This window comes from Pelodiscus sinensis, chromosome 5, assembly GCF_049634645.1.
Source record: "Pelodiscus sinensis isolate JC-2024 chromosome 5, ASM4963464v1, whole genome shotgun sequence".
In the NCBI taxonomy this organism is placed as follows: domain Eukaryota; kingdom Metazoa; phylum Chordata; order Testudines; family Trionychidae; genus Pelodiscus; species Pelodiscus sinensis.
Genome location: NC_134715.1, coordinates 122899938 through 122927489, shown reverse-complemented (window position 1 = coordinate 122927489; position 27552 = coordinate 122899938). Strand labels below are relative to the sequence as shown.

At 42.1% G+C, this 27552-nt stretch overlaps 1 protein-coding gene across 1 annotated transcript in view; it reads right to left on the bottom strand.

Annotated features, from left to right (window-relative positions):
• RMND5A (required for meiotic nuclear division 5 homolog A) overlaps positions 1-27552 on the bottom strand; it is a 43208-nt gene that overhangs the window by 2650 nt on the left and 13006 nt on the right. Inside the window, exons 3-8 of the mRNA XM_075930959.1 lie at positions 18153-18287; positions 17861-17961; positions 11257-11423; positions 6744-6909; positions 2258-2360; positions 437-591 (exon numbers count right to left, since the gene is read on the bottom strand). Of these exons, the coding sequence (XP_075787074.1) occupies positions 437-591; positions 2258-2360; positions 6744-6909; positions 11257-11423; positions 17861-17961; positions 18153-18287 (827 nt within the window). The remainder of the gene's footprint in view (positions 1-436; positions 592-2257; positions 2361-6743; positions 6910-11256; positions 11424-17860; positions 17962-18152; positions 18288-27552) is intronic.

Here is a 27552-nt window from a genome sequence, read left to right as displayed (position 1 = left end):
TTATTTGATATTCCAAGGATCTCCTCTATCCCACCCAACCCCTTTCCTTTTTTAAAATTTTCTTGGTATGTGATTAACCTTGCTCTCAACAGAAAACACAATGTATAGAAAACCTGACCCTTCCTGCAGCAATAATTCATTGGTAGTTAGTTCTGTAAAATGGAAGGGTACTTTTTCAAAGTGATGTAGTCCTATCTATTGAACTTCTTATACCAGGTCCTTCTGTGTGACATAAGAGTATAATATACAGACAACTCACATTGTTGCTATTCTAGGGCACCAACAATGTTATTCTGCTTTGAAGTCAGCCATGAGACTTTCAACTAGCTTCCAGCCATTCTGTGTTTATGGAGTCTTCTCTTACCCAAGTCTCACTATTTTAAACTTAACATTGGTCATTACCCACACTTTGCCAAAGAGATAGAATTCGACTTACTTGCTGCCATTAAACATTTTATTCAGAGCGTCTCTTGATATTATATGACCACAGACCAGCTTCATAGGTGGGTTATTATCTGTTGTTTGCTGACGAAGGATGGGACAGGCAAATATCGAGTGATACCAGCACTTTTTACCAAGGTCCACTTCAATCTGGATAACATAATACATTCAAATCACTGTGTATCTTGTGTAATCACATTTCCAGCAGATAGTCATCGCTATCTATGCATGGCCATTAAACACATTTCTATACAGTTTTTAGTGAAGCAAAATCACTTGTGAAAAGCAGGCAAAGCCTTCAGCCAGAAATATCTTAAGAGTGATCATAAATTAAACTGCAAGTTTGTGTAAAGCAGAGTATTGTGCTGATGCGCCAATTGTAGGTACAGGCCATCCCTGCTACGTGTCACGTCAGTTCTGCACTAACGTCGTCGGTGAATTTAGGAATGATTTCATTATAAGTCCTTCCATTCCTCAAGCTTACGTCATTCACAAAAAACGGAAAAATTCGTTCAAATGAAAGTCAGCCGCTTGAATGCAAATCAAAGAAATTCCTTGCTTTACATTGTTTCGTTATACGGCCACATTTTTTAGAACGCATCTTGGATGTATAGCAGGAAGAGCCTGTCTGTGTTGTAGAATAAACCAACACTGGTAGGGATATGGACCAAATGACCCCACAGGTTTCATCTGTTCTAGGCAGAGATTTCCAAAGCTGTCTTAGAGATCTGCTGATTAATTTCCATTAGAAATTAACTAGAACTGATTATCCACATTCTTTAAGTGCTTTTAAACTCCCACCACTAACACTTTTATGATTCACATCCAAAGTCATGTAATGCCTTGGGATTACTCAAGTCAAAGAACAACGCAGAAGATACAGGTCCAGGCAAAAATTCCTCCACTACTCATCAGGCAAGAGAGTTGTATGATTTCAGGTACAGAAGAGTGCAAACACAGAGAAAAATGTGGCTCTGTGACAAAGGACCTGGGACTAGGAGCTCTCAACTTGTAATTCTGGCTTTGACATTGGTGGCTATGACAGAGTCCTTTAACCTCTTGGTATCTTTATATGGGAAATAATGTATTCCATACCTTCAGCACTGCATAGGAGTGTAGTGAACACTGACAAGGTTTGTGAAGCGTTTAGAATACACAAGAAGCTAGAAGTACTATTAACTTATCCACAGTTACTGGCTGATCCTTTGATAAACCACTTTCTTTCCAGTCATTCTTTCGAGACCACAGCTCATGAACCAGTCATCCACCTCAGACCAGATTCCAGAGTCACAATTATGGAAAGTAGTATTGGATTGATCCCAACCCAGACATACTGGGGCCACACAAGGATCCTCATGATGACAACTACAGTCAGGAATGCTAACTGTGCTGCTGCCCAGCTCAACATCTGAAGAGTTCTCCTTCTTAAAGCAGGAGCAGAGAGCCTTGAACAGTTTCAATGACATAATCCCATGGATTTTGCTAAGAACAAGTTTCTCCAGATGTGCAATTGTGGGTCTCAATTCAATTCACCAATCCCTGCACACACGGATGCCATTCCTGGTCATTTCAAGCCCACCCAGTGTTGAGGCAACACTACAGCAAGCTGTAGATGGAGCTAAATAATGGTTATCTGATTTCCCTCCACCTACCCATTTTTATGGTGGGAAACACTGCTGGCTGTTCTCGCAGATATACAGTTCACATTGACTTTTGGGGTGACAGAAAATCCATACAAACTTTCAGAATAAGAAAGACACTGAGGCTTGTTTGTTGTTTGAATCTTGGTCTATCTGAAAGTACAGCGCATACTCACCGGCAATTCATCTTTCTGGTTCCAAACTCCAGTGCACTGTCTTTGCTCGATCACAGCTTTGATATTAATTAAAGCTGGCAATGCTACACAACCTGCTGAAAAACTGCAAAATGAACAGAAATATTAGCACAGGATGTTCTTTTAAAATGAATATTTCTCTTAGCTCTACTTCATTAATAAGTAACTGGGGATAAAAGATTCTTATTTCTTCATTCCGTTCTTGCCATTTGTATTACTGCCTAACAAGCAAGGCTACAGGTTGCTAGGATTCTGGGTTCTGTTATGCACAACAAGCTGAAGGGTAACAATTTGAGTACAACACATGAATAATTTGATTTACTGTACTATTTATTGTGGTATCCACTGTCCAAGAGACAAAGGGGACTGGAAACCACACAGTTTTACATGTGGTCAAGGGACTGTTATATAACTGGCATGGCCAAAATGTCACCTGAATGAGGCCTAAGGAGTTGCAGGTACAGATCTCATTACCTATGGTCCCTGGGATTGAGACAGAGGGGGACTCTCCAGAGAATGGAGATGAGGAAGGTAATGCAATCTGCTCTGTTTATGGGTCTGTCTCCCATAGACAACCACCTAACCTCAAGATGATTCTTACCAACAACCACAGGACATACCACACTAATACCAACCCTGGTACTTTCCCTTGCAACAAACCCTGTTGCCAGCTTTGTCCACATATTCATTCTGCTGACACCATTATTGGGCCTAGCCAAGTGAGTTATAAGATCAAGAATACATATTCCTGCGCATCCAGAAATATAATCTATGCTATCATGTGCCAAAAGTGTCCGTCTGCTATGTACATTGGACAAACGTCTCAGACACTTCGCCAAAGAATCAATGCCCACAAAACAGACATTAGGATCACAAAGAAAAAACAGTTTCTTGCCATTTCAACCAGAAAGGACACTGTCTCAATGACCTAATCACATGCATCCTACTTCAGAAGACATTCAAATCTGCACTTGAAAGGGAATCCTCTGAACTGGCATTCATGCTAAAATTCCACACTCTCCACAGGGGGCTGAACAAAGACCCCAACTACCTTACCCATTACAAAGATAGCTTCCCCAATTATCACCTCTAATACCATTAACTCACAGACATCTCCCCTTCCCCACCTCTAATATCATTAACTCACAGGCATTTACCTTCCTCTCCCCCCCCCCCCCCCCCGCATCCTCCCTCTGTTCTGAAATGTGATTTGTCCTTTTCATATGTGTTCATTTTTTTAAATTGTATCCTTTGGTATATATGGTTGTGACTATTTTCTTCCACTATTTGATCTGAGGAAGTGGGTCTGGCCCACGAAAGCTCATCATCTAATAAGCCATCTTGTTAGTCTTTAAAGCGCTACATAGTCCTGTATTTTGTTTCAGTTACACCAGACTAACACGGCTACATTTCTATCACCATTGATGTGCTATGTTGCGTTGGCAAAGTGATTCCACTATTTGTGCCAGTTTTATCATCTGTGAAAATAATCCTTCCTTTCTTCACAGGAACTTTGAGAGAGCTGGTTGTTAAAAATGCTTTTAGAACGATGCCTGTGGCCTGGACATCTGTGGAGACTACACCTGGAACTGCTGGATCTGAAAGCATGAACCTGTAGCATCTGAGCTAAAGAATCAAAACCACTATTTCAGATGCAGTACCTAATTCAACCATTATCTGTAGGCCTCTAACAAATTCAGGCATGAAAAACACATCACGGATCATGAAATCTGGTCTTTTGTGTGCTTTTTTACTATATAAATTTCACAGGGGAGATGAGCATTTCTCAAACTGGAGGTCCTGATCTAAAAGGGGACTGTGGGGAGTTTACAAGACTATTTCAGGGGGGTTACAGTATTGCCACCCTTACTTCTGTGCTGCCTTCAGAGCTGGGCAGTTGGAGGCTGGCAGCTGTTGGTGAGGTGCCCATGTCTGAAGGCAGCACCCTGACCAAAGAAGTACAAAATTAAGGGTGGCAATAACATACTATCCCTTTCTTACTTCAGCACTGCTTCTGCCTTCAGTGCTGTGCTGCCAGCCAGCAGCCACAGCTCTCTAGCCACCCAGCTCTGAAAACAGCACTCCTGCCAGCAGCAGCACAGAAATGAGAATAGCAGTACCTATCCGAGGAGCGGGAAACCTTTTTTGGATCGGGGTCCGCTGACCCACAGAAAAAAAAAAATCGGTCAGAGGCCATACACAAGTGAGAGGCAAAAAAAACCCCTCACTTATGTGGCCCCCAACTGAGAAGAAAGACACTCCCCACATTCCCCTGGTCTACCACAGCCTAGCGGGGACCAGCCTAGTAGATTCTGTGTGCGCCAACCCTGCAGAAGGGCAGCAGCAGGGCAGGAGCACCAGTGCAGGCTCCCCCATGCCAAAGGGACCCCGAGCCTCCGGGGTCAGATCCAGGCAAGCCGGGGGCCACAACTGACCCCTGTGCCTGAGGTTCTCCACCCCTGACCTACCCTCACTTGCCTATAACAACCTTGCAAACCACCCGGTCCCAACACACCCAGAGAGCTCCTTTTGGGGTCAAAACCCCTAAAATTACAACACCATGAAATGTCAGACTTAAATAGCTGCAATTGTGAAATGTACTATTTTTAAAAACCTATGACTGAAATTGACCAAAATGAATCATAAATTTAGTAAGGTCTTGATATAGTTTAGCCAGGAGTCAGAGACAAAAAGCTACAGCGTTAGCCTACATTACCTTTGTAAGATTTATATTCTGTACAAAGAAAAGTGTCACCTCACCTAGTAGTCCTAGAAGAAAACGTCTGTGAGGAATGTCAGAGAGCCGTCTGAAAGCTAACAGTAGCTAAAAGAAATTGATTTAGTACATGACTATTTTTGGCCTGAAATTCAAAGAGCCCAATTCAAAGCCCACTGGAGACAATGGGAGTCTTTCCACGGACTTCAACAGGTTTGGATAAGGCCCCGAGGGCCCCAGTAGGATTGGAACCCCATTAGTGAAAGCCACTGAACAGCCATAAAAAAAAGAAATGGTCCTGTACAAAAATTTTAGAAAACTGTGTAGACAGGGTTTATGTCAAACTGGTTTAATTTTTGAAGTATTTGCTACGTATAGGCAGTAGCCACCTTTTAGAGCTATCTTGTTTACGCTATGAACAACACCTGCCCAATAAAAAGATCATAGTTCAATTGATTTCATTTTGGGCTCAAAACAGCTGCCTGCTCAACATAAGAATCAATAAAAGGGAAGAGATTTTTCCACCTCAGTGGTAGCAACTCATACACTTGTACTGATAATGAACTGTGCACATTACACAGTCAATGCAAGGGCCATTAAAATGTCAGTGAGTGACTATTAATTTGCTGCATATTGTTCTGGAAGGAAAAGAGATGCACTAAAAATCTATTACAGGGACACAAATTCCTTACTGCTCATTTTTACATCCACAGTCTAAAATGAATCAAGAAACACTGCTACAGAAGGAGGAAGACTCAGGCATACTTCTCCTTTCCATTCTGCTGCTTCTTTCCAATGCATGAGCCTGGCCCAAAAAGAAACAGGCCCACCAAAAATCAGTTAATACTATTACTTGGGCAGAGATTACTGAAATGTCTGTGAAATGTTGCTGTAGTGAGTTTGTACCTCCCAACTAAGCAGCAAAGTAACAGTAACAAGCAGATAACCAATAAACAAATAGCGGGTTGCATTTGCATGTGATTGAGTCCACCGAAAAACAAAATCCATTGCTCATTACTCATCTAACCTCTAAGGATAGCCCGGTATGGTGCATTTGGGGGATCAATAGCTCAAAATCTGAGTGGTAGTTAATTCTTCAATTAATTCTGTCTAGGTAAGGGATGGTTTAAGACTTGACTGCTGTAGGTCACTATTCTTGTGACGAAAAATCTAATTTCTCTATTTTCAGTTAAACACGATGTTATTCATGTTCACCACAGACTGGGAAATACCAGTTCTCAGGAAAGTGTAACATTTTATCTTTGTAAATCTTGAAGTCTCATGAGGGGATTGTAAATTTTACCTGCTGAAATCACATTTTAGTGTTTTTAGAAACAGAACTTCAACACAGAACCAATGTGAAGTGAGAAAACTGAATTAAAGATAACAAAACTGATGAAAAGAGCTAGCAGGTAGATAACTGGTTGAGGCTTTTTCATTTTTAAGTGTCAAGTTGTGATACAAATTTTCATACACTTTTCCTAGCTCAAGGTGGCTGGAAGCCATCCTCATCTTTAATATGGGTTTGTAACATACAGAAGCTAAGAGTCCCAGCACACAATGTTCCATTCTCAGCTGAGCAGAATTGGCTACTTGGCTCAGGATACAGTGCATGCTGGAAACTGTAGTCTTACAACTGGCTCTATTTAATGCTGTTAGACAACTTTCTTGTATTCCTGTCAAATTAGCATGGCAGCTGGGAAGAGCTTAGGCACCCTGGCTTTCAAAACATTTCAGTGGGAGCGAGCGTACCTAACACTGAGAGGTGATTCAACTGAGAGACCAAGGAGAGCACAGGCGTCCCTCGTAAAGATGTCACAGATGTCTGCCCACTGGTTTGCATCTAGTAGATGAACATATGGAGAGTTTTCTATACCTTGTCTCAGGTACACCAGGCTGCCCATCAAAACCTGAATATCTGCGGACAAAAACCACATCTTTAGTTATTACATTTTACAATGCTTTATGCTACAATGGGAAGATTAGTCTGAGCTTTTCCCCTTTCACAGGAAATAAACATAATTTAACAAATATCAAGTCAACAACATATACCAAGGCAACTAATGATAGTTGTGTTACAAGAGATTCAAAAATATATACGCACTTCAATACTAAATATGGGCATGAGTGTCATGGAATAGATATCTTTCTGTAACCAGGATATGCGCGTCTGCTATCACCTCCACTAACCTGATTCTACCAACTAGACTTCCATTTGCCAAATGCCTGAGCACCTTTCGGATGTCAGGTTCTGCTTATTTAGAAAGGCTATTAGTAAGAATGTTTACTTCTCATCTACCAATCAGTGAAAGGAACCTGGATGAGGTTGGAACTCAGATTATTAGTCCAAAATTCCGGACTACAGACAGGTTTGTTTTGTTTTTTTAAAAAGATCAGATGTCTCACAAATTACTCAGACAAGTGATGCTGCAGCTGGAATTCCATTCTTCAACAGGAAACAAATCTGTCTCCAACTCTGGCACAGCAGAAACACTGGTATCATAATACCTGGATTTACAGAAATATACTCTTCCTTTTTAAAAACATTTGTTGAGGTTTTTACAATTTCTTCACACTAATTTCTCTTTCTGTCCATACAGCTGTACTCATGTTAATAGGACAATCTTCCTATACTGGCAGAAGGATATGGAAAACTAGTTCTGATTGAGCTTTCAATGCTCCCTAGCACTTTTCTAAAGTAGTTATTCTGTAAGCTTTGTGACATATGTAGTAGAGCTATGCAGCTTGGTGCACTGGGCCTGGTACAAGATCTGAGGCCTGAACTAGAGGCCGTGAATCAAAGTCAGGCCATGTATTAAAGTAGATGCTTACAAGTTCACCGCCCAGCCCATGATCTTGGCAAAGTTGTTGCTAGATAGTTACAAAATGTATTCCAGCTAGTACAGCTATATCCCAATCTGGGACAGGTTGGACCTCCCTAGTCCAGCACCTTCGGGATCTGAGTGATCCTAAACCAGGGAGTTTGCCCGATCAAGGGAGGTTAAGGCTCCCCTCCCAGCCCTTAGCCCCACTTCGGCCCTGCTCCTGGGCACCAGCCATACTCACTGGGCTCTGCTCCTGGCCCCAGCTGGACCCTGCTGTGTTCCCAGCTGCCAGCCCCAGCCAGGCCTGCACTCTCAACCAGTGGCCCTACTGCCACCAGCCCAGCACTCCTGACCCAAGCTAGCCCCCACTTCCAGTCACTGGGGCTCTTTGGTCTAGCAATATTCATGGTCCTGCCAGACCACAGATGTTGCCGGACCAGAGACTTCTGGATTTTAGAGGTTCAACTTGTACAAGAAAATAATGAATCTTTCGTCCAAGATACCAGAAACAAGGGCAGTGGCAAGCACGTCATGAAATATGAAAGAAAGCCTCTAAATTGTGTATGCCAAAAGTCTGTCCCAGTCTAGAGATGCCAGAGTACTTTGCCATACTCCTTTGTCCAGCAGAGGGGGCAGCAGAAAGTCCCACTGCTGACTGACCTGAATCCATTGTAACGGGCATATACACACGTTAGTATAACTGTAAACACTGCTCCAGGGAGCTAGTTCCATTCTTCGTGGACAATGAACCTGGCCGAGTGCCTTCACCCCCAAACTGGATCTGTGGACCTCCTTTATGAGTAACACTGAGGTCTGCTGAACTACCATGCTGCACTATCTGATAATAACATTGAAGCTACAAGGACAGAAGCCATGAGGCGCCTAAACAGTGCTACAACATTCCAGCCTGCAGCACTTAACCAAGCTAGCTAATACTACTGAGGGCTGCTGAACCAGCTATCTGTGCAGAGCTGGACAGCACATTGAAAGAACAACATAAACAAACTATACAATGGAAAGGAATTGAGCTTTATTGGCTTTCATTTGGGATGGCATGTCTAATTCACTCAGGGCTTCCCAGCTTGTCAAGAGATGAAGTTATCTAAAACTTGTGACCCAAAAACCCACCCTTTACATGGTCACACACTCCTGCAATACCAGATGTCTGTCCAAACAGTATGTGTGTGCATTTTTGTATACTTTCACTTGTCAATGTATCTAAGAAACATTAGAGGCGATCTAAATAGAAACTTACAACATTATAAGCATAGTTTGAATACATCTGATTTACAATTGATAGGTAACTGCTTTTTCTGTTCTATGTATCTTGGATTTGGTTATTTCCACTCTAACTCGTCTGATGAAGTGGGTTTTACCCACAGAAGCTCATGATCCTATATATTTTTGTTAGTCTCTAAGGTGCCACATAGTTCTTTTTAAAGTTACAGACTAACGCAGCCACTGCTCTGTGACTTTATATTTGCGTTTAAAAGATAAAAACAATTCAAGCAGTCAGGATTCCAGAACATGTCAAGATATGGTGACAAGATTCAAAAGTATTAAAATGATGGGCAAATAAAAAGTTCCATAGCAGCCAGTTTGAAGAAATTAGCTACGGGTTGAACCTCTTCTAGTCTGCCCCTTCGGGACCCGACCAGTGCTGAACCAGAGAAGTTGCCAAACCACAAGAAGTCAATATTGTAAGGAGTGGGTCTCTACTTTTATTTTAACAAGGCAAATAAATGGAACAGTACTTATAATGCTTCATAATAATGCATGACTGTACTGATACAGCCTATGCAAGCCTATGCACAGCCAAGACTTATCAGTTCTCTTATAACAAAGTGTTAGTGTTATTATAAAACTTTACTATATTGACACAAGGAAATAAGTAGATAAAGTATAAAAATATGCTTATGCTTAGCAGCATTATCAGCACTTCCACTGCTTGCTTGGCTCTTAGAAGACATTAATGATTATTTTAGAGCTAAAAAACAGCACAGAACCCAGAGCTAGGACTGGTGGATGTAAACAAACAAACCCATATCCACTGTAAGTGGACAACCAATTAATTAAAATCATGCCGGACCATGGATGTTGCGGGACCAGAGAGTTTCAATCTGTAGTTGTGGGAGATGTTGCAAAGCAGGAGGGAATCAGAGGTGTGGGAATGCAAGTGGATGGAAGAGGTGAGAGGGATAAGGAAGAAAGAAAAGCAAAACATCAGATGAGTGACTTTAGAGAAGTGTCAAATCAATAATATATTCAGGTTGTCTCATCTCTCAATCCTTTCACTGTAGTAGATGGAGTGTCCATGTCCAACCTGATCATTGTCACATTCAACTAGTTGTAGCCTAAAGATTATACCAGCTATATAAAGTAAGGATGTAGGAGGTGTGACAAGACCGCACAGAAAGAAGGCCAATTGACACTTCAGATGGAGGAATATACCACCAGTCTTCCTAATGTGCAATTTCCACCTGCTCACTTTCCAACTACAGGTAGGACCTCCTGGGTCCAGCACCATCCCGAATGCCACTGGCCTCCCAGAATACTGCCCCTCCCTTTGGCTGGCTCTGCTCCAGCCCCACTGCCACTGGGTTCCAGCCCTGCTACTACAGGGCTTGGGCTCGGTATGGAGCTCCCTAGCCGCTGCGGTCCTACTTCTGCCTCACTTAGTTGAGGCTTCTCAGGGACAGGCCTCTATGGCTGCCCCGATTCTGTCCCGCCCAGGGCTCTCCTGGACGGGGCTCCACAGACACAGGGCTCACTGGTCCCACTGCTGCCCTGCCTGGCCGGGGATCTCCGGGGACAGGGCTCTGCAGCTGCCCCACTGCTGCCAAGCCAGGACGGGGCTCCGCAGAGATGGGGCTCACTGGTTCCCCTGCTGGCCTGCCTTGCTGGGGCTCTCCAGCAGTCGGGCTCACAAGTCTGATGCTGGGGCTCCCCTCTGTTGTACTTCCTGACTGGCTCACATTCCCGGGCACTGGGGCTCTCTGGTCCAGCAACATCCATGATCCTGCCAGATCACGGATGTTGCCAGACCAGAGAGTCCCAGATTTAAGATGTTCAACCACCTGTAATGTACTTATGCTTAAAGTATGTGTGCAATTATTTTGTGGCTGTAATTCCACTTTGTGGTTTCTGGAGAGATGAATATTTAACTCAACCTGCTCTTCACTTACTTCAATGCTCTATTGCCACTCTATAGCAGCTCTTAGCACATTATTCCTTGTGTTTGTTAAGGGTCAAGAGTTTGTTGTGGCATTACGACTTGCTCTTGAATGTATTTTTATATGAAAAAAGCATCCACATCTTCCCCTGGAAATGTAAATAAGAGACTTGACAAAACAGAGCAACAGAATAGACAAACGCAACTCAGACTGACTGCCACGTACTGAATGTTTTACAAATTCAAAAACCATCTAAAACTCACTCACCTTTCTGATGGTTTACAGCAAATGGCTGAAAGTTTTTAGCATACTGCAATGCCTCTCTCTGATTTGCTGTTCCACCCATCAGTAAACTAATGAAGTAGAGCCTGTGTAGTTTAAATTCCAAGGAGCTATTCTGGGCCATAAGCATTTCTCGGTTAGATACCGCCCACCTAAAGGAAACAGGAAAAAAAAATCAGTTTCAGCCTATAAGAATCCAAAACTGTTAACATTCTAACATGCATTTCAAGGAGCATCTCAATAAGAACATGGCTTCATATCCTGCACTTCCATTATAACACCCAGTGCTTGGGGTATCTCAAAACACTTTACAAATAATTAAGCACAGGCAAGGAATACATATAAATATGAAGGAATCACTTAATCCACCACTGAAACCTCTTTTGACAGCACGCAATAACAGTACCCGACAACCCAGAACAGGAAGTATACAGTTTATATCAAGCAAAAACTGTAGGTGGAGTCTAATTAAGCAGAATACAGAGCTGGAATTTGACCAAGACACTGGACTTAATATCCATGTTTCTATAGGATCTTTAATAGGCACACACTGTCAGGACCTCTATTTTACATAACATCCAGAGACTGAACCTATAAGAACACGGTGCCTCTCCTCACACTCTTTAGGTATCATCTACTGAATCACTAGCACTATGGATGTGCGCCTGAGTAGTCTCCACTGGGAGCTCTTTAAGACAGACCTTACTAACACCTGACATTTCAAAAAAATCTTTAACAACTAAACTTTGTACTGATTATGCTATTATTGTATTTTCTCTGTTATCGCCAGCTTGAACAATTAAAATACCCTCGAAGATCTCCCTTTCCTCCTGCCATGCACTATTACAACACTGCAATTTGGAATTCCAAATGCCACAGAGAAACGTGTACACATGAACCAAATAAAATGCAACAGAACATTCTAAAGAGTTTCATGGAAACATTGATATTGTTTAGGTTTTATGGAATCTTATTCTGATATTTTAAACAGGGCTGGGCCTAAACCAATCTGATATTGTTCCTTTAAAAAGCCTTTTGATAAAGTCCAAACGCTAGTAAAATCAGTCACACCTGTTTGTTATTAGTGTTAATTAAGGATACCAGCTTTTTATCTGGAGTCCCATTAAGCTAGGAAAGCAACTTTTCACCTCTCATCAACAAAGTGATGTAGCCAATCATGTATTTTACAAGGAAGAGCTGGGTAGCATACAGGTGAAATTAACAATCCAAAAAAAGCAAGGAAATAAAGCACCCTACCATTCTACAATGTCAAAAATACTTCAATCACTTCAGTCTACATACAGAGGAAGATAGTAGCTGCTGCTATTGGTCTTCCAGGGTTTGAATTAGTGGTCTAGTTAAGACAGCTAATTTGAAGTGAGAAGGGCACTTTGGTTGATGCAGGTTACACTCTGCTTCCACAAGGAGTAAGAGAAGTTGAAGGCAGTGTAGACAGCACCAAAAGCTGAGTTAAGCTACTTGGATTTCAGCTACGCAATTGATGTAGCTGAAGCTGTGTATCTTAATTCGACTTTGTCCTGCAGTGTAGACATACCCTTAGTGAAAATCACCTATGTAGGCAGGTCTTACACCTCCAGACAAACAAATGTATACTTTCATTTTATTGCAATGACAGTGTCACGATCCTGACTTACGCACTGTGGGCTTGAGACCAGGACTGTTGACTAGAACTTTTAATTATGCCTGGTGGATAAATAACTTTCACAATCAGCAGAGATCCTAGAAATCCATTTGACATGGGAAAATGCAGAGTTTGCATGATTACAAAGAAACTCATTTTGGGGGGGGGGAGGGGAGAGAGACTTATTCAGTGGAACCACCATTTATCTGCTCTAATTAGGACCAGGGACAGATCGTATAATCAATAAGTTGGATAAATCAGGAGAACTGTCAAAGAGCTCTTGATCCCCTATTTCAAGATGGAAGCGAGAGGCTCAGGTGGTTTGCCCCACGTGGCAGGGGCTCAGGCAGAGCCTCAGCCATCCCAGGCTGACAGCACAAGTCCTACTGTTGGTTTGGCCGTAATGGAGAACTGGATAAGGGAGGCTCAAATAAACAGGTTCTACTATATGGAATGCAGACACAGGTAAGACATTGAAATTGCAATTCTACTGATTTTATTTTAGTACATAAGAATGGCCATACTGGCATTTTGCTTTTGCTGGCAGAGAGTATGCTAATGAAGCGCTCATTAGCAACTTCTCGCGCTTCATTTGCATAATATCTGCCTGAGGCTTTTTGTGCAAGAGGTTTCTGCGCAAAAACTAGCAGTGTAGACGTATCCATTTTGCACAAAAAAACCCCTTTTGCGCAAGACCCGTATGCCTCAAAAAAGGAGGTACACAGATCTTGTGCAAAAGGGGTTTTTAGCACAAAACGGATCCATCTACACTACTAGTTTTTGCGCAAAAACCTCTTGCGCAAAAAGCCTAGGGCAGAAATTATGCAAATGAAGCACTAGAAGTTGCTAATGAGCACTTCAATAGCATGCTCTCTGCCAGCAAAAGCCAGCAGTGTAGACATAGCCTGACAGTGACTAATGTCAGGTACCCCAGAGGGAATGAATAGAACAGGTAATCATCAAGTGATCCATCTCCTGTCACGCATTTCCAGCTTCTGACGAACAGAGATTAGGGATACCATTCTTGCCCATCCTGGCTAACAGCCATTGATGGACCTATCCTCCTTGAATTTATCTAGCTCTTTTCTGAGCCCTGTTAAAGTCCTGGTTTTCACAACATCCTCTGGCAAGGAGTTCCACAGGTTGACTGTGTATTGAAGAATAGTATGAAAGATGGCACTAGTAGACACTGAACTTGCTTAAAAACTGTAAATACATAAATAAAACATTGTGTTCAACTGATACCTGTATATACTGTGACTACGGAAACTAATGTTTAGTGTTCCATTTTAAACACAGAAAAACATGTTTTTTAAATCAGAGAATTTTCTTTTTTTTTTTCTTTTTTTTTTTAAATTGTGGAAAACCAGGATCTCTGGAAATCAATAAACCTAGTTGCTTGAATTTCAGTGGTGTACTGTGGAACTCAAGTCATGGCTACATTGCTGGGAAGATTGATGCTGTGGCGGTTGATGTTCCAATGTTCAATTTAGTGGGTCTAGTGGGGACACGCACAATCAAATGCAGAGAGCGCCCCTGTCAATACTAGTATTCCTCGTGACAGCGTTTCTCGCATCAACTTCCCACAATGGGGTCGACTCCAGCTATATTATTTACATAACTGTAATTGCATACGTTAAGCTGACCTTCCTCTATAGTGTAGATCTGCCCTCAGAGGGTTCAACCCACCCAAGTCAGTCAGCACTGCACTCTCCACTAAGTGGCTTACATCATGAGTATCAAGAAAATATACGTGGTACAGACCTCGGCTGGCTATTAGGGATGTGAATGTTAAACCGGTTAGCCTCACCGTTAATGGGTGAGGCTTACTGGTTAAGGTTAACTGGTGAGTGCTGAACAGCTCCCACCAGCAGCAGGCAAAGAGGCTTCCCCCCCCCCCCTTTTAATCAGTTAACCAGTTAAACAATATGTTTGACCGGTTAACCAATTAAATGGGATTTTTTTACTTTGACTCCACTGTTTGAAAAGGCCTTGCCAAGTCTCAGATATTTGTTACTGTTTTCACCTGCTCTCTCCACCATTTTGTCCTTTTCAACTAATCGAACACTGTACCTTCTCCTGCCTGGCTATGATGCTGTAATTCAGGGCTATTCAGCTTTGGAAGCCCCAGGGGCCACAATGATACAGCACATGCCAGGGGCCACAACATAAGTGTGGTTGCATATACATGCAAATAGCTTCTTTCACACTGACGGGCATGAATACAAAGCACTTCCCACAATGCCCCAGCACTCCCGGCACCTCCTCCCTGGGGGCTAGAAATGCTGACACCCTGCACTTGTATGTTCCAGACAGCCCGTCCGCTTGCGTCTTTCAATGCTAACCCCGCCTGGGAAATGCCTCGCCATTGTGAAGTGTTTTCCCAGTGGAGGCCATGTTCAAAGGATCCCACCTGTGTTGAGCCCTTCGTAAACCCAAAATGCATTGCGGGCTGCAAACAAACAGGCCGTGGGCCGCCACAGGCCACGTGCTGAGTAGCCCTGCTGTAATTTATGATCCTTTCCCTATTTCCTCCTTTATCTTTATGCTCCATCGATATCAGGGGCACTGCCCTGGGATCAGGTCAGCAGAGCACTTGAGACTGCCATTTACACATTTCTTTTACAGCTATATTTAATGTTGTCAGTCTCGCCCGCCCATGGTGTTGGCTTCTCACACAAGCATTGCCATGCCTCCTTCTCTGCTGCCCCCTTGCATGGATAGAACCTTCCTGAGCTCACCCACAAGGCCTCTACCCTTCCCAAACTCACGTCCCTTCTACAGCTCCATTTTTGCTGTGACACCCATGAGAAACTAGCTCACTAATAATCTCTACTTTGAAGAGTAATTGGGAGTGGTTTACGATACCTGTTTATTTGTTTAAAACGCTGTTCACATCCCTTTTTATAATAAAGAGGTGATTAACTACCACTTTGATCACTCTCCTTATAAGCTGCACTACTTTCTTCCACCCTCTGTCTGTTCCTCTGCCTTTGAAATATGAGCTCCTTGGAGAAAAAAGACCAGGCCTCCTCTCCTGTTTGGCAAGTGCCTAACACTTTGTGGGAGGTACCAGAAATAAACAAGTTGCTATGAGCAAGGCACAGGGTATTTCCTGGAACTATGTAGCTAGCTGGAGCAAGAGGAATTGATGCTCTAAGGTGCAGATGATACTCAATAACAGCAATCAAGTATCAATCTCTAGGTAATGCCCTTTACTAAGCTCATGCTACTATTATAACAATAAGAAATAGGGATATGTAAATACCACATGATGCAGTTTCAATTGGTACATCCAGGTTCTCATTAGATAATTAATGCCCTATAATTATCCAGTTTAGTGGCACTGAACCAGCTCAACATTCCATTCAGCTTAGCATATTCCATGAGTAATTATTTATGCTATCCTTCTCATGTTCTATAAAGATGTCAGTACTCAATGCATCTGGATAATGGCTTAAACTTCACAGTGTCGATTCATTCAACTTTGGTACCAACATCATATTCACAGATTTTCAAAATAGAACTATAAAACTAGTTATGAGTGAACACAAGTGTCGGGGGAGGAGGGAAGGGGACATCTTTGCTCATATGAAAATTATTTAACTGAACAATGAAGAAAACTGGGTATCCTGAATGCATGATCATATGCAATAAAATGTATTTTAACTCATTTTTGGTCTTGTTTTATTTATGTAAGAGAGAAGCCAAAGTTAAATTACACTCCGGTCATCTGAAGAAGTATACTGTGCCCATGAAAGCTCATGATACCATCTATATGTTTTGTTAGTCTATAAAGTACTACCAGACCAGTTTTTGTTTAAGTTTATTAGGGAATCTGATGTACAACAAGAACCAGATTCCAGTCCCAAATAGAGACGTAAAAGCCTGATCAATCAGTTAACCAATTAAATGTTAGGTTAACCCAATGTTTACCTGGTTAACCGACTAAGCAGGCTCCCAGCCCCAGCTCTAGGGCTGTCCTCCACCCACGGCAGGCACTGGTTAACTGGTATTTGGTAAGAATCACCCATTAAGGGGAAATGCTTACTGGGTAACTAATTACTCATTCACATACCTAGTTCCAAAAGCTCTTTTGAGGTTGCACGTTTACTGAAAGTTGTACAGCATAGTCTAATCAGTTATTCATGGTCTGGAAGGGTAAACAACTCTTCTTTATTGTCTACTTACCCTTATAGGTCAGTTCAAGAGCATGTTAGATGGTCTTTGCTTGCACATGAGATACCTTTTCCCCACTGGCTCTCGCCACTAGTAGAAAGAATAACTTTGTCCAAGAGCAGGACTTCATGTGCAATCCAGTTTCCCAAACTGACTTCAGATTAACCAAAACAGAGCAAAACTCTAGTGTAAACCTAACACTCACTTATCACTGGCCCATGAAGAGCACCTATTCTTCAAACCACTCTTCCTCCATCCCCTGATTTTCCCTTCTCCTTATCTCTCTTATCTGTGTTTTATTGGTAAAGCTGATTAAACGAATAGCTGTGAACACAATACTGCAGGCCCTGAGCATCCTCAGCCCCCATTAACATCACTGGGAACAGGGGGTGCACAGCCAGGAAGTACATGACACTCACTACTGTTAGACCCTTTTTGAGTAAGCTGACAGTGTTTTGTTGTAACCTAGGTAACATTTCATTGTTTAAGGCATACAACTGTATCCGTAACTGACACAGTTTTGCCTGAAAGCTTAAATTAATAATAGGATTATACCATGTGTGATTCAAATTAAGCATTCAACTAGGAGAAAGAACCTGGAAATTCAGCACTAGTGGGGGGGCAGAGGGGGAGAGAAGGCCAACAAAATATCATCTAAACCTCCTATAAGCCATGTCTCCCTTTGTAAAGCGTATTATAGCGAATGCCAAGATTTCCACCACCCTTTAGATTTTCATTTATTCAAATAAAGAAAACTGAGTAACTCACTCTAATGCAGGTCTCAAAACTCTAACTTTTAATGCTTCCAATATTCGATTTAGCTCCACAAATGGTTCTTTTTGACTTTGGTCTATAGAAAGACCAGATTCCTGAAAAACAAAGTAACACCTTTGAGTTGTCAGAAAAAGGGCCAGAAAATCTTACAAAATACTATCTCATTTTTTAAATGATTTACACTTTAATACTCCAGTTGAGACTTTCGGGTATCAAAATTAAAGATGCTTATCTGGGGTGTAATTTCTACTTCTTGATAACATTAAGCATCCTGAGCTATGGTTACCTGACAGAGCTCCTCAGCAACATCCAGCATCCCTTGGCGGAAAAAATGTTCTACCATCACCTCATTGAGAATTCGCTGGCTGTCAGCTTGCCAGCATCCATCTATCCCCACGCTGCTGATGTCAGAGTCAAAATTCTGAAATGTACAAATTAACATTTAATAGGCTGGAACAAATAACTCCATGTAATTATTCTTTAATTAGGCAGACACACCTGTGTCTACACTCTGATGCTTTTTGCCTGTCATTCAGCTGCTCTTAATTATCTCCCAATCTAAAAGAAACATGCTTCATTATCTTCTATGTGCAGTGAGAAGAAATCCTCACTTGCTTGAAGTCTGAAATGTATCCAATATAAGGAATTATGCTGGCAAATTACAAATCCAGTTAACTAATAAAAGAATTTTCAGCCCATGGAGTGTCCAACAGAGAAGATTTTTCTATATATGAAGTATTAAAAGTAAATCAAAACTAAATCAGCCAGGCTCTATCCACATCAAGACTGATGCTGTGCTACAAACATTACTTACTAGCACAGTTGCTCTGGTGGAGGGAGTTAGCAGTGAAAGCTTTAACTCAAGAGACAAAGATGAAGAAGAAATACCCGAAAAGAGGATAATGATGTGAGTCAGAAACGTGGCTGATGCTATCAATAACCTGGCTTGATATACTCTAATATCTGATAAATCTTTTCCATTTTCATACCACAATAATCCACATTATTGGTGCATCTTCAAGCCTATGACCTACAAATCCCAGGAATAAATTAACATATTGTCAGCGATAAGATACTTCTCTTGGCAACAGAAAGGTGAAATCCAACCTAGACCTCCCACACTATAACTTGAGACCATTGCTCCACGTTCTGTCATCTGTCACCGCTGAGAACAGCCTCTCTCCACCTCTTTGGAATGCCCTTCAGGTAGTTGAATGCAGCTATCAAATTCCCCCCCCTCGCTCTTCTCTTCTATAGACTAAATAAGCCCAAATCCTTCAGCCTCTCATCGTACATCATGTACTCCAGCACCCTAATCATTTTTGTTGCCCTCCGCTGGACATTCTCCTAAGCATCCACATCCTAATGAGGGGCCCAGAATTGGACGCAATACTCCAGATGTGGCACCACCAGTGCCAAATAGAAGGGAATAATCACTTCAGTTTCCTATGCTACTTTCTAAAGGATAGCGCCTGGGACTGTGAAGCAATGCTCAGCTTCTTGCTGCCTAACTGTGGGCAGGTAACTTATCCACTGTGTGCCTCAGTTACCAGTCCGTAAAGTAGACCTAATGCCACCTCAGAGTTTAATTAAAATATGTAGGAGCACTTTGAGATCTCTGTATAAGAGACTATAGAGGCACAAAGCGATTTCTCTCTATTCCCTAAGTCTGTGAACCACCTCATTGCTCATATTTCAGCTCAAGACCCTGAGTGAAGGCAGACAACCCTTCCCCACTGACTGCACCAAGATCTACAAGAGGAGGGGCAAAGGAAGAATCACTCACTCACTTAGAGAGTTCCCTCTGGAGAGACAATTCTCCAAAGGTGGGGCAGATGCTGAAGCTCAAAGGGTTCAAAAAAAGCATCCATTCCTGTGTTTGGCCATTACCAAATGCTTTCCTGACTCTCCGGGTCACAATGTTGGGGTCACCCCCTCTCTATATATCTCTACACATACAGGCTGCTAAGTTTTGCTACTACTTTCTCTGCAACATCTTAAAAGTCTAACCTACCTTTACTATGCTAAAATATTTATCCACACACTGGTTTTCTCTGGCATCAATTACTGAAACACTTTCGTCTTCTCCAGTCCATCTAAAATGCAGCTGCCAAAATTCTCGTTCGTCTGACCATCTCAACCCTCTCTTCTAATCCATCCCTCCACTGTCTCTCCCTTGTCTCTTTGGGAGACTCTAGAATCCTGGGTCAATCTGTTACCAGGTGCTAGAACCTTGTAAAATGGTGCTACTGAGATATGTTAGATGGATCATTTGCTCCAACTGAAACATCAGAAAAACAATAGTATCTCTCCTGGCAGAGGAAATTAAGAATATAGACGCTGTCCTACAGGGAAAGCTTAACTTGAGGCTGAACTACGTTTTGTTGCTTTAGTTAACAATGAAGCAAAACTAGGGATGTATGTGAGTAGTTAAGTAACAGACTACTGGCATTCCGCCCCCCCTCCCGTGCCAACGCTGCTTCTGTATCACAGGCAGCAAGAGGGGGCAGGAGCCAGTACTGGGGGGAGCCAGTTTAAAAGAGGAAGCAGCGTGGGGTAGGGGTAAGGCTGCCATGAAGCAGCCTCTGCCCGTGGCAGGCCCAGGCTCACCGTAGACAGAAGCTGTGTCACATCCTAGCCACCACAAACAGAGGTTGCTCCAGGAGCAGCCCGCAAACAATGGCTGCTCCAGCAGTAGTTCCCATCCATAGGGGGGTCTGGACCCAGCACGAGCTGGGACTGAGCAAGCCCGGCTCAGTCCCAGCCCATGCTAGGTCCAGGAGCTATTCCTGCAGTGGCTCTACAGTTTAAATTTAGTAGGAGCCGGGTTGCCTTCCTACCTGACTCTTACTACATTTAAACTGCAGAGCCACAGCGTAGGTAACTCCAAGACGCTTCCTCCCTTATCGACTAATCATATAGTTGATAGAATTTCTATCGACTACAAGATAAGCTATTTACTCGCTTCCTAACAGCCCTAAGCCAAACCACAGAAAAGAGGTACATTTGGTACCTCATCCTTCCTTTTTACGTCTCCCCTTCACTTGCCAACGATGCCCACAACCTTAACAATCCCTGTATTTGGGTTAGGAAGGAATTTTCCCCAAGTTCAGATTGGCAGAGACCCTTGGGGATTTTTGCTTTCTTTGCAGCATTGTGCACAGATCACTCACTGATTTGAACTAGAGTAAATGGTGCATTCTCTGTAACTTGAATTCTTTAAATCAAAATGTGAGGACTTCAGTAACTCAGCCAGAGCTAGGTTCTGTGGCCTGTGATGTGCAGGAAGTCAAACTAAATTATCATGATGGTCCCTTCTGGCCTTAAAGTCTATGAATCTATGCCAGCTTCACTGTTCCCTTTATTTCCTGCACCTACTCCCATCTTCATGCCTTTTTCCATGCTGCCCCGTAGATGTGGAACAATCTCCTTCTCTCAGTGCATAAGGCCTCAATCATCTCCTTCCGATCATAAATTCACAATCATTAGTGAGGAACAAAAACAATGACCCTACATCAACCAACTGTCTTCTCCACCTCATTACAGAAGAGGAGACATGGAGACAGAAAGCACAATATAAAAAATATAAAAGCTACGACAATTCACAAGATGAGTCTCACATTTACCAAGTTTTGTTTTACACTTCTTAATATGTAATCTCCCTGTGGCATAGGGTTTTTGTTTTTGTTTTCGGGTTTTTTTTTTTTAATTGGTTGGTTGGTTGGTTTGAGGGTGGTTTTTTGTTTGTTTGTTTGTTTGCATGTGTTAAATAGACCTGAGTAACTTTGAGCTTAGTATTAGCATTGCTCATATCTGAAACAATCCTATGAACCACAAGAGGTTCATCCCTATCACTAATCCAAATGATAATTTCCCAAGGACATTGTGACTAAACAGATGGAACCCATTACATCTGTGATATTAAATAAGCAGAGAGTTGGTCTATCCAGGAAGAATGCACAGCTACAAATAAGCACTCAGAATGGTCCAATTCTGCATAAGCTTCTGCTAACGAACCTTACGGTAACAGTGGTTCTTCAAGACAACGTACCCACATGGATTCTATTCTGTGAGCAAGCAGCGCATGCAGGCTAGATTCGAATTGTCTATCCTATCCTGTCTATTAGTATCATGCTTATACTCTAGATGCCCTCGTGTCCTCCCAAACAGAGGCCATAAAAGGTGAAGAGTCAAAACAACCCTCATTTTCTTTGCCAATACAGAATTACTGAACCGTAGGACTTTACAGGAGTAGGGAAGAATGTTGGGTCATATAGAAACCACATGGACAATACATCTCAAAGAACCACAATTCCCGTAGGGAAGTCATTGCTGTTTCTTCCTGAAGTAACTGTCTACATGGAATCTATTCTGGGTAACTAACAGACCATTATCTGTTTGCTTGGAAGTGGGTAAAAGGAGGATATTTAAATGATGACTGTGGAACAGCCCTACCAAAGAAGGCATCCAGCTATTGTGGCTGGGTGGATTTAATCTGGCTAATTGTATGTCTTTATACTCACTTAAATAATCTGAGGGGATATTGCCTGACCCTTTCCTGCAGAGATCATGAACCATGTAGGTGTGTTACTGAATTATTTTGTCCTGTCGGTGTAAAAAGACAGTGCTCTTAAAGCCACAAGTGTGTCAAGTTTAACTTTTCACAAGGATAAGTAAGGCTTGGGGAAGAGAACAGAGAGACAAATGAAGTGGTTCACATGAATTCTGAAACAATCTTGGGCAAGAACTTGGGATGAGGCTTGAGCATAACTTTATGAAACAATGTACATGGGGGACCCACCCTGAGGGCCTGAAGCTCCCCTACCCTTCATGCGGTTGCGGTTCAGGGCAGGGGTTCTCAACCTTTTTCTTTCAGAGCTTCCCCAACATGCTATAAAAACCTCCATGGCCTACCTGTGCCCAACTACTGGTTTTCTGCATATAAAAGCCACGGCCAGTCTTGGGGTAGCAAACAGGACAATTGCTGAGGGCACCACACCACAGAGGCCCACACAAAGCTAAGCTCCTCAGGCTCTGGCTTCAGCCCCATGTAGTGAGGCTTTGGCTTTCTGCCCTGGGCCTTAGCAAGTCTAACGCTGACCCTGCTTGATGGACCCCCTAAAACCTATACACATGGCCCTGGCTGAAATCTGCTGGTATAGGAAACAAGTTTCGAAGGGCTCATGAGCATCTACACAGCATTTATTTCTAAACAGAGCACTCTTCCTCCGACTTCCTTCATTCCTTCTATAATGAGGGTTACTGGAGTCAAAGTAAGAAGTCCTCCAGCTTGATAGTATTTTGACGCTATTTTGAAATAACTGCCTGCTGTGTAGACGCGGACTAAGTTATTTCAGAATAGCGATAGTTATTTCTAAATAGTGTTGCAGTGTATACATACCCTTACTGAGGCTTTAACAGCTGGCACCAAAGGCTTCCCTTTAAGTGCTTAGTCTGAAGGGAGTCAGGCCCATGCCAACTTTTTGTCTGAACCTAGTAGGCAGCAGGGAGTGTGACCTACACTTTAGCTTGGGTTTGGAGAGGTGCTCCAACCTGCCAAAGCTGTCATCACAGGTATTGAAGTTAATGATTGGGGTCTCTAAGTCAATGTTGTCCTGGAGCTCACCACAGCGCTCCTCAAAAAGGAAGGAGCCTTCACTAGGTCTTTCTTTCCATGTGTGAAGAGGCCTTCTGGGGAGCACTAAAATCACAGGTCGTTTCCCAGGCCTTTTGAATCCATTTGGAAAATGAGTTGTAGATGGAATAGCATCTGGGATATGCCCGTCACCGTCAGTTAGAGGCACAGCAGTCTCCCAAGAAGGGAAAGTTTTTAATGCTGGGGATTTTGCTTCTGCTATGATGACTAGAAATCTTGTACCAGGGGGTCCCCTGGTCAAGTAAGTGGCAAAAGGACTGGCTGATTTTATGCTAATGGGAAAAAATAAATCAACATTAAAACACTAAATAACTAGCCAACGGGACAGTGTTTATAGGAAACAGGAAAGCAGGTTGTCACTGCAGTTGTTCTGTCTTACTGCTGTGGGTGGTAAGAAGGAACTGAGGGACAGCTGGCTCCATGGAGCTCTTTACGCCCTCTGATGGGAATGTGCATAAGGGGAGGATGTACTGGCCAAAAGAATCTTTTAGGCTCATGCACACCAAAAACAGAATCTGTGCGGATAATCACTCACAGAAGAAAGGTTAATTGATACTGAATGTGGTCAGAGTCTTACTAGTACTAATGTAGCACTCATAATAGAATGCCAGGCTTATCTCTACCTGCACTCTGTCTTCAAGGAATAGCAAGAAAGATATAGAGTGACAGAGTCACGTTAAATATTACTTTAAACAGACTACTGATCTTCCCTGTGTAATTAGTAGTACCTAAACATTTTCACTTTTAATAGTCTTAAGAGCTAGTTTATTTTTCACAATAGCCCTGTTATTATTACCTTTTGCAAATTTCTCACTTTTGAGGAGATGTAAAAGTGAGACTAATAACTAGTCTGTTTCACTGTTCACTTCATTTTCTGGTTCACAATGTAATATTTGGGTTGTAAAGAAATTCATCCTTAAATAGCTCACGTAATTTTAGTATTTGAATGTTACTCCAACGGAATATTTATTTCTAAAATGTGTGGTTCCCACTATCCCTCTCTGACTAATCATGGAAACTTTTCCAGACACATTAATAAAAGCTTGTTTCCCCAAAACTTAAATTTGGCATGACATTTGACTTAACTGTATCCTGTTAAGGACAGGGTGTAGAGAAGAGATGGAAGAAATGGTTGGGGCCAGCATTTCCTCCCCCTCATTCTCCCGAAGACAGTCTCATCTCAAAACACCAACACAGGTATCTAACAGCTAAAGAGATGGATATGGCTAGAATGTGAGCTCCTCACATTCAAATTATGATCAGATGATGTCAAGCTATTCAAGAGTATGTGTTTTACATTCAACAGGTAGAAATCACTGACCAGCTTCTACAGGCAGCTTGTTGGATGGTAACAAGGTGACTCTGATCCTGGGGCGGGATGGGTGGAAGAGAAAGCTCATTAAGATTAAATGTGGTTGTAATAAGGAGAAACTCTCTCAGATGTGGAACCTGGTAATCTTGAATAGTTGCTAAGGAGACAAAGTGTTTGATTAGTTAAAGATCTTGGCGAGATGGATGGTAATACTTCATGCCAAATGTGACGTTCCTCTTCAGTTATTATGATAATGTGCCTGTGATCTTAGTGAGAACTCTGCTGGCAACATGCCTAGTAAATCTGTCTAGATCATTAGCATGGAGCTGCATAAACTAAAGACTGGCCAAAGGAAATATCATGCCTAGGCCCCTCCCTCCCATTACACAGGAAAGGAAACATTTAATCTGAAACTCACTATGGACTCATTGCACACTAATTCTACCAAAATCAGAGCTTGTTGAGCAGGAAGCACTGGTTGATTTGAAACAACAGATGTCATTAGGAATCCCCATTCTAATCTTGAAGCCCAAGACAAATTCATCTGAGATACACTTGTCCACACCTGATGATATCTTCACAATAACTTGAGGACCAACAAAATGCTCATCACATTGTCATGTTTTTTATTCTATCTGTAAAAACGAGGATGAAAAAGGGAAAGATGCAAGAAGGCTACTGTAAATACAAAACCTACATCTTGTGAATTACAGTAATAGACCAATCTCTTTGGTTCTAATGAGGATTTTATTTAGTGATAGCAAAACTTTGTCTAGAATTAGTCTGGAGGCCATGATCTGATGAACTGATCTTTCAATTACATCTAATTATTTTTACTTGGTTTAAAAATTAAGTGTATTATTTGGGGGGAGGGAGATTTTAATTTAAATTGGTTATGGAGCGCTAATAAGCCAATAGATACTTCACTGGAAGGAATCAGATTTGCTTGAAATGCAAACATTATCTTAAAGCAGCATTGGTGGATAGATTAAACCAGGGCTACTCACAGTCCTGGGGGCCACAATGATACTCACAGCAAATGCCGAGGGCCGCAACTTAAATATGGTTGCATATACATACAAATATATATGCAAATAGCTTCTTTCACACTGACAAGCATGAATACAAAGATTAAGGCAAGACAACACAACATACAGGCCCCATTTAAGTCAGTTCTGCTGATATTAATAAAATACAATATTTACCCGATTTCTACCCATATGACAGCACTTTTGATGAGCAATGCCAGTCCAGGAATTTAACTACTAAAATGCATATCAACACAAGATGACCATTATATTGACTTTTTTGTTTTGGCTCCCAGCTGTGAGCTGCATGCAGCCCACGGGCCACATGTTGAGTAGCCCTGGATTAGATGGATTCCCTGACACTTCCTTCAACCTGACTATCCATGAAATCATTGTTCCACTTTATAAAAATGGATTTTGTGAATATCAAGGATTAGACCAGCAATGGGCAACCTAGGCTAGTGAGTGGGCTGTTCAAGTGGCCCTCCATCTCAGTGAGCCACAAGATTGTCAGAACCAAGATCGTCCAATCTCTTGGACTAAGGTAGTTTTGTTAACTGCACTTTTGCACCTAGAATTTGCAGGGTGGGCTGACTGAACCATAACAGCACTTTGATTGGATGCAGAGGGAGCGCATGGCCCTCACAGTCAATGTTATGGGCAATCAGAATATGCCTCACTTTGCCTTTGTTTTACGTGCGTGTCACTTTAGTAATACTGGTAGGAACAAAACTACACATCTGGAAACCAGCGGAATCTAGAAACCCTGCAGGTGGGCAACAGTGAACAAAACGTCTCACAGGCCACACACAGAATGGGTAACCTAGGCTAGCGAGGGCCGCACGTGGCTCATGGGTTCAGGTTGCCCACCACTGGATTAGAATACATTTACTGTAGTTTTTGTGTCTAAGGAAGTTCTCAAGTGATGCATCTCGTGTTCTACCCAGTTTTCCAGCTGTATGGACTGAAACCTTTGGTTCAAGTAACTTGCACAAAATCTCGGAGAGTCTGTTTTTCAAGCCATGATCTTGCGAAGTGCCAAGTAACTTGAAAGAAGCATTTGGGCCCTGAACTCCTGGTGATATTGATGGGAATTGAGGTGGCACAAAATATCACAGGACTGAACCTTCAGCTATGGGCCTGTATTGGCAATCTTGCACCCACTGTGGGCACAGACAAGATGAACTTGTTGATGTCTTTCCACTTCTTGTTTCTGTCAGCCTGTAAAATATGGTACCTACAATTTAACATATGGTTTTATTTATATGGTCCACTTTTTAATACTGGGCAAACTAAATTTGGTAAAGTGATAATAAAGCTACTAGGAAACTACCCAAGTGAATAACTGAAACAGGTATTTGGAAACAAAAGACCATATCTAATTGTAATAAATACTTAAAGGTCAAGGGGTTCGTACCTTTTATTTTTTGCTATTACAAACAATTTTGCTAGTGTTTCACTCAGAACTTACATCCATCTAAATTATTTTGCTATTTAGTAGTATTCTGATTTACCAGAGTAATTTAATAGAAAAAAAGAGCCTAATTTAATTCAGAATGGTTCACACGAAGTCAATTTGTTATATCAGAAAAGGGCTGAAGTTCCAACTTTCAAACTCAAGACAAGATTAAAGAGATTTACAGCAGGTTTCAAGCTAGTAATAAGGATGGATTGCTTTTACTCTAGTTGA